Genomic DNA, 8,736 nt, shown 5'->3' with positions numbered 1-8,736 from the left:
GCACTACATCGCATGCATGTTGTAACACATGCACTACATACAAATAACTTGTATGTACAGTATATGTCAACTGATATGTAAGAAAGCATTAAATTGATAGATGTGACTGAATTTAGGCCAATGGTATAGGCCTCTCTTTTTTTCTCAGTATTTTGTCTGTACAGGAGCCGTTTTTTTCTAGATTCATATTTTAAAGATGTCCTTCAGAAAATAAAAAATTACTTTAAAAAGGGAATATCCCAAATTTAAATATATCAAAGTACACACACTAAACAAACGTTTTTTTGAGCAAAATAGTTTTTTTAGACAACTGCAAACTGCAAGGGGTTGGTCTGATGGGAATCCGTGATGTCATCAGCCACCCCCCTTGCTTGAGGAACAATAGAGGAGCAACACGGATCAAAATAGCAACCCCCCCGCCCCTCCACTTGTGCTATGTCATGACATACCTGGACAACCCGTAGAGATGTGTCTTTTGTTAAGTAAATCAGGTGTTAAATTAGGTGGAGACTAGAGTGTCCCTTTAAATGTATGTGGTTCTGTCCTTGAGCTGTTTTTGTCTATTATTGTCCTGTGTTATGTCATGTTTAATGTTCTGTATGGACCCCAGGAAGAGTAGTTGCTGTTTTTGTCTATTATTGTCCTGTGTTATGTCATGTTTAATGTTCTGTATGGACCCCAGGAAGATTAGTTGCTGTTTTTGTCTATTATTGTCCTGTGTTATGTCATGTTTAATGTTCTGTATGGACCCCAGGAAGAGTAGTTGCTGTTTTTGCAACAGCTAAGGGGGATCCTAATTCTCACATTAACCAGTGGAAATGGATTTCTACTCAACACAGTGGAAGCTATTGTGGGACCAATGTGTGATTAAAATAACCTAATGGATAGAATACAACAAGCAAATAATGGCATGGCGCAACAACACAATTGTATGTTATTTGTTTGTCACTGCCTCAGTGTCATTGTCAATGTCATTTCTTGTTTTTATAGCAACATAGTTCATATTTCCACTGATTCCTGATTGTAGTTTTACAGCCCAACATGTATGTATTATGGGGTAGTTGGCTTTTAAAATGTACACACATTTTATTTACACCTGATAAGTATATATATTTAAATGTAATCGGAATAGTTCAGAGATATTTCAAGAATGAATCAATCAATCAAATGAGAAATTAATATCATCATGTGCATAGACAAATATTCAATATGTTCTTATTCTAAACACTAAAACTCATGTTTAAGTGCCCTAGACTTTATGTTTTGTTTGGAACAGAATTAAGATCAGAAAATAATTTGAAGATTAATATCCTCAATATTACAGACATTTTTAAGTCAGAAATAGTTTCCCCCATGTTGTAGGCTTGTACTATTTGACAGGGCGCTTTAGCCCAGAGAGTCTCATGAGAGCATTCCGGTTTGGTAAAGTCCGTTTGGAATTTGAATAGCACAGAAGAACCGCCTCTGTCTGATAGGGCCTGATCATCTCAAATGGGCGGAGTTTGCATGTCAATCAATGGCGAACGCAGGTCTCTATTGGCGCAAGCCGTTGTGGGCAGACTCTTCGAAATATATATACTCCGGCAATGTGTGCCTAGCAAATGATTTCTTGCTCGCTTACAGAGGGAAGCGGACAGCCGTGTTCAATGTTTCACCACAGAGCTGACTTAGCCTTCGCCCCCAATAGAAATATCGTGACTTCCACTGAGAGAAAGTCGCTTTTCTGCGTCAGAGAGGAGCGGGAAACGACTAGATCACCGTCATGATCAACACGACGGAGTGTGCAGTGGATGCACAAAGTCTAATATCTATTTCCTTACGGAAGATTCACAACTCCAGGACGCAGAGAGGAGGCATCAAGCTGCACAAAAACCTCCTGGTGTCCTATGTGTTGAGGAACGCCAGGCAGGTCTACATGAACGAGAAGTACGCGGAGATCTACAGGATGCAGCAGTACGAAGAGGTGATGACCGTCTGCAACGAGATCCAGGAGTTAAACCCGCTGGATTTGTCCGAGGATTGTGAGGAGCAGAGGGGGGACTGCTGCGGCAACGGCGGGGTGAGCGAGCCGGCGAGTCTGTGTTGTGCTCTGCTGCCAGTGAGCCAACTCGTAGCAGTGCAGTCAGCGCATATGCAACCCCCCTCCGCATGCTCCGCGCCTCTCTCTCTCCAAAGCGACGAGGTCTGCAAGGAGACAGAGCCCTCGTTTTACCAGAGCTGTTGTGCGGAGGCTTACCCTGTATCGAATTGCGAGTTTTCCCCGGTGAACAACTTACACTGCAACAAAACGACGGTGCTCGATTTGGACACGCACGTAGTGACTACTGTGGAGAATGGGTACCTTCACCAGGACTGCTGCGCGTCTCTCCAACAGTGCTGCCAGGGCGCACAGTACTCAGGCAAGAAACGCAAGGTTGACTTTGAATATTATATATCCGATATTGAGGAGGTACCGGATTTTACGCCGTGTAAAAGAGCGAGATTTGAGGATTGTTCCTATGCAAATTCGGAACACTTGGACACTTCGAACATTTCCAATCTGATCTCGATCTTCGGTTCGGGGTTTTCTGGGCTGGTGAGCAGACAGGCGGACATAGAGCAAGCCTTAGCCTTGAACGGACAGTTCTGTAGCAAACAAGCCCTATCGAGTCTTGGGGCAATGACTAGAGCTATAGTAGCTTTTTGACTCTATGGTAAACTAGAATGAAACACTTTATGAAATTGTACAAAGTATAAATCAAATCGGCTTTATTTTTTTTGCAGGAAAGGGTATTTAAACATTGAACCGTTTGTTTGTTGACTTTTGTTTTCACAGGGAGGGAGAGAAAGGTTGTTGCCGCATGTGATGGGCAAGCTTTAATTTTAAACCTACAATGTCTACATAACACATTTTACATAGTAGTTGTGAATTTTATCTAACGAAGTTGATTTCGTTGCCTTAAACCCAACGCATACTACTGGTAGCTATTGTTGCTAACATTGAAAGTGGTTGAATGTCTAGATCGCGGATCATGTTGTTGATCACTCCAGAACTGTTTTGAACACAATGTCTCCTTTTAAAGACACTACACAAGTAGTGTGACCGAATAGCAATCATATAATGTATCCCCAGCTCAATCTAACTGGAAAAGTGTGGCCATGGATGGCTTTACAAAATGCTTTTGTTGTGCGTCGCAGTTTCATTCGGCAAAAATAACTAACATAAAGCTGTGGCAGGCTATTTATTACACAAGCACGGTTGTGTTGTACTTGGGTATCATGCATCTATCTCTGGGTTGATATTTAAACCTTGTGTATAGAGACTCTTAGCCTACCACTGATGTGCTTAGAATATGTTACATGGGAACTATGTGGTACATTCTCACCACATATAAATTGACAGGTGAAGGCGCAATGGTTCAGACTTAAATTTCCCTATCAAACTCCTGGGTGCATTAACTAAACCAGCTTGCTGTGTCTCCATTGATCTGCTAGTTGTACCCATCTTCCCACCTCTCCTCTGACCAGAACCATTACTTTGGCTACTCCAACTCCCAGAGTGCATGTGTAATCTAATAAATCCAGGTAGTTTTTGACAGTTTTGTTTGTTGAGCTCCCCTCTCCCTCTTAACCTATAACAAAAAGTTATTGATCAAGCCTTCACAGTAATTCATGATGCCAACATGGCTTGGTTTTGTGAGTTTTTGTTTTATTTTCTTAAATCTTATTACCTTTTGTTCTAAAAAGGCAAGCTCCTGATTTAGCCATACATCAACACATTATAAGCACTATGTGTACTGAAAGATGTTTCCAGACTTCCTCTTCATATTTAGTTTGTATTCTTGTATTTTTTGTGCATATTAAATGGTATATCACCGGGTAAAACTGTTTAAGAAAATATTTGTTAAATTTATAATCTTAATAAAAAATTGAAAACGATCAACTCTCCTTGATTTATTGTTTGAATGGCACATGCTGGTCAAATGTTATTTCCTATAAGGGAGAGAGGTAGGCCTATTTGGTAACCAGTGTTCCAAAAGAAGAATGGACCCTTCATTCACGGATATGTTGCATAGGCCTACACACATTATCTTCTCACATCATTGTAGACCTTGTTATCAACACAAAGGTATCCATGAAATATGTTGTGTGTTTTGGGATACTACATTTCATTTCAAGAAACTCATAGTATAGCCAACACTTTGGTATAGCTAGACCTTTTTGGACTGTTATTTACAGCATTACTGTTATTGATGGGGCATCCTTGTTTAAATGTAAAAAATAAATATATATAATAAAAATAAGTAGCCTGCTATGAGTTGTTACAACTTTACAACTTGGTTGTTACAACCATGTGGAGTGCAATGCTGTAAGAACAATGAAGGTATTTAATATCTAATAGTGCTTTTTAAACTCGTTTACTTGAAAAGGCAGTGGCTAATTTCTAGTCCCAAACTCGCATAGGACTGTGTGTATTGGTTAGTTAGTGCACGCTCGAGCTGACTGGGACTCTGCGCGTGCACATTCTTGGCCCGACATTTTGCCCAAACTTGCAGTCGTGTTATCTCTGCTATATGCCACTTGGTGGTGTTCTTCGAAATCAATGAATGAAGGTATTAGAAAGCCTTTGTAGCGGCACCTCAGGCTGACCTCGGCTTCTCTGCTTCTCCCCCCTCGCCACCCCTCCCCCCAGCAGTCATCCACCCCGCTTCCCACCCCTCCTCCTGTCGCCCTCGTTTTTATTCCAACCAGAAACCTCTCGACGCCGCTCAATTTAACACACCGCAGTACGTCCAACACGTCAACGCAGCTATGGTTTCGCCTAACCTACTCTTTCAAGTCTCCGTTGCTGACACTGTTTGCCATTAGCCTTTGGGCATATTCATTTGGTATAGGTAGGTCGTAAATAGAAAGCTTAACTAACTCTGCGCGTCGGTTTTCTTAGATTAGACTATTATTTAGCATGATTGGACGAAACTACGACAAATAATGGAAGATCTACCATTTTTTTATAGACTATAGGTTACAATTAATTTAGATATTTCTGAATAACGGGTAATGGACATTTGATTGTGCTTTTTTATAATTTGGATTATTAGGTCGCTATAGGCGGGTTTCATCTCCAGAAAGCGATGATGGAATAGAATTGTATATAATAAACCTTTAAAATGAGAGCGTTCCTCTCCTACTGTAACAAATTAGGGTTCGTTTAGTGGTGTAGAGCGAGCTCCTCCGCGTGGATTCCAAAGGAATAGCAACTATCTCAGATATAATTCTAAAGATTGGTGCTGTCAGAGAATGTGGTTTCACGTTACAATGACACAACTGGCCATAATATCATTTATTTGTTTATTTTGATCCTCATTAGTCCAGTTGAGAGATTAAATTATTTTCCATTTTATGGTACAAGTATGAAACTTGGTACACTACTACTAGATACTTTAAGGAACATTTTAAAGATTGGAGGCAGTCTGGGAAGCCTGTCAGTCAACCAGGGCGGCCATTTGAATAAATGGATCTGTGTTACCTATGTCAAATCTTTCAGCTTCCTGAGGGGGAAAAGGCATTGTCGTGCCCTCTTCACAACTTTCTTGGTGTGTTTGGAACATGATAGTTTGTTGGTGATGTGGACACCAAGGAACTTGAAACTCAACCCTCTCCACTATAGCTCCGTTGATGTGAATGGGGGTATGTTCGGCCATCCTTTTCCTGTAGTCCACGATCATCTCCTTCATCTTGCTCACGTTGAGGGAGTGGTTGTTGTCCTGGCACCACACTGAATACACCCCCACACCATTATTCTGCCACAACCATGCATCACTATAGGGATGGTCCCAGGTTTCCTCCAGATGTGACGCTTGGCATTCATGCCAAATAGTTTAATCTTGGTTTCATCAGACCAGAGAATCCTGTTTCTCGTGACCTGAACCCTTTAGGTGCCTTTTGGCAAACTCCAAGTGGGCTCTCATATGCCTTTTACTGAGGAGAGGTTTCCGTCTGACCACTCTACCACAAAGGCCTGATTGGTGGAGTGCTGAAGAGATAGTTGTCCTGGATGGTTCTCCCATCTCCACAGAGGGACTCTGGATCTCTGTCAGAGTGACCATCAGATTCTTGGTCACCTCTCTGACCAAGGCCCTTCTCCCCCTGATTGCTCAGTTTGTCTGGGTGGCCAGCTCTATGTCGAGTCTTGGTGGTTCCAAACCTCTTCCATTCATTAATGATGGAGGCCACTGTGTTCTTGGGTACCTTCAATGCTGCAGACATTTTTTGGTACCCTTCCCCCAGATCTGTGCCTCGACACAATCCTGTTTCGGAGCTCTACGGACAATTCCTTTGACCTCATGGCTTGGTTTTTGCTCTGACATGCACTGTCAACTGTGGGACCTTATAAAGACATGTGTGTGCCTTTACAAATCATGTCCAATCAATTGAATTTACCACAGGTGAACTCCAATCAACTTGTAGAAATATTTTGGGCATGATCAATTGAAACAGGATGCACCTGAGCTAAATTTAGTGTCTCATGGCAGAGTCTGAATACTTATGTAAATAAGGTATTTCAGTTTTTTTTATTATTAATACATTTGCAAAAAAATGTACAAAAACCAGTTTTTTCTTAGATAATCGTACAAGCAATAATGACATTGACACATTATGCGACAAAACTGAAAACAATTGTCCAACACATCAGTGGACACTCAAACTAAAAACAAAACAATCTTAGAATTGCTGAAGAATTAGTGTCTCAAATCATCCAATGCAGGGAAACACATGCAAATCATATTTATATCATACCCCATATTGGGACCTTGAGTCTTTGATTTCATTTTTAAAAAATTATTTTACCTTTATTTAACTAGGCAAGTCAGTTAAGAACAAATTCTTATTTTCAATGACGGCCTAGGAACAGTGGGTTAACTGCCTGTTCAGGGGCAGAACGACAGATATGTAACTTGTCAGCTCAGGGATTTGATACAGAGAGGAGGGGGTAAGAGCTATACATTAGGCCACTCATAGCAAAGCGCAAGTGCTTGTCTATGCATCCAATGTTTATCTAAAACAAGGTGTCACGACTTCCGCCGAAGTCAGCACCTCTCCTTGTTCGAGCGGCGGTCGACGTCACCTGTCTTCTAGCCATCGCCCCTCCAACTTTCATTTTCCATTTGTTTTGTCTTGGATTTCTGCACACCTGGTTCACATTTGCTCATCTGATTAAATGTTTATTACCCTCTGTACCCCCCCATGTCTGTGTGTGGAATTGTTTGTTTTGTTATGTGTGGTTCGCATCAGGCTGGTTCGCGTCAGGCTGGTTCGCGTCAGGCTGGTTCGCATCAGGCTGGTTCGCGTCAGGCTGGTTCGCGTCAGGCTGGTTCGCGTCAGGCTGGTTCGCGCCAGGCTGGTTCGCGTCAGGCTGGTTCGCATCAGGCTGGTTCGCGTCAGGCTGGTTCGCGTCAGGCTGGTTCGCGTCAGGCTGGTTCGCGTCAGGCTGGTTCGCATCAGGCTGGTTCGCATCAGGCTGGTTTGCGTCAGGCTGGTTCGCATCAGGCTGGTTCGCATCAGGCTGGTTCACATCAGGCTGGTTTGCGTCTGGTATGTGTTTTGCCCCATGTGTTTTCTTTGTTGTACCGTTGGTGCACTTTGGGAATTATCGCTGTTTTCCTTGGGCATGAATAAAGTGCGCCTGTTATCACCCACCTCTGCTCTCCTGCACCTGACGTACCTTCAACCAGTTGCGCACATCGTGACACAAGGCTCACCTATCCCTGTAGATCAGGGTCGTGTTCATTAGGGCATGCAATGGAAAACGGAAAACAAATATTACACAACGGAAAATGAAATTCTTTAATTTCTTATTCTTTTGAGTCCAGGTAGTTCGTCCCTCTTTCAGTCTGTTTTTTTATCCATCTGGAAGCTAATGAACACTACCCGATCAGCATTTTTACATTTACAGAAATAAAAAGACACACTGGTAAAGGTGCACACGCTTTTAGTATTGCATTGAGTATGACTGACAGCTTTCCTCAATATATGCACTTGAACACAAACAAACAAGTAGTTTCTGGATGCTTCAAACTTCAGGGGAGAGAACAAAACCAAATCGAGTCACTGATTCTTGTTTTGGCATCATTAGCTTTGGGGTTGGTGTGTGTGCTAACATTGGGGATTAATTGTGGGGGTGGGCTGTGTGAGGGTGGAACATTCCTCCACAAGGATTGTTGGGAATTTGGTCTCTCCGTCACACACAGGGTTTCCTTCCATGGCCGTCAGGGCTTCACGGGTTGTGCTGAATGACAGGGAACTTCTCCAAGCACTAGAATGAGATGAGGAGAAAGAAAGGAGGTGGGTTACAATAATTAATAGAGATAAAAAGAAGATTAAATAAATCAGAAAAATAAATATGGGGGGTTAAAAAGAAAGAGGGAGATGGAGCCTCAAGAGGAGAGGGAGAAATACATCATGAGAAGAGAGAGCAAGTGGTACAGTCTGCTCTTTACTCTAGCCCGGTTTTGGTTTTCCATACCAGCCGAATAGCTATGGACTGTAGGCCATTCAGAACCATTAACCATTCTATGGTTTGGTCTAGGTAAGATAACACAAGGGGAGACTAGTTAGCATGAACAAGTATTGCTTTAGCGACTGGAGATACCACAGGGTTGCTAGCATTGGTCGTTATCAGCTCACCTTTCATCTCCTCCACAGCTGCAGTCCACAGCTCAATTACCTCGGACTGTTACAATTTGGTCGTATTTACAA

At 42.3% G+C, this 8,736-nt stretch overlaps 1 protein-coding gene across 1 annotated transcript; it reads left to right on the top strand.

Moving 5' to 3' along the window:
- Window positions 1–1,622: 1,622 nt before the first annotated feature.
- On the top strand, window positions 1,623–3,918 carry LOC124016642 (immediate early response gene 5-like protein). The gene has a single exon (XM_046332177.1). The coding sequence runs from the start codon at window positions 1,763–1,765 to the stop codon at window positions 2,684–2,686; it is 924 nt and encodes a 307-aa protein (XP_046188133.1). The 5' UTR covers window positions 1,623–1,762; the 3' UTR covers window positions 2,687–3,918.
- Window positions 3,919–8,736: the final 4,818 nt, after the last annotated feature.

Source organism: Oncorhynchus gorbuscha, linkage group LGY (genome assembly GCF_021184085.1).
Source record: "Oncorhynchus gorbuscha isolate QuinsamMale2020 ecotype Even-year linkage group LGY, OgorEven_v1.0, whole genome shotgun sequence".
NCBI lineage: Eukaryota > Metazoa > Chordata > Actinopteri > Salmoniformes > Salmonidae > Oncorhynchus > Oncorhynchus gorbuscha.
This window is presented reverse-complemented; position numbering and strand designations above follow the sequence as displayed.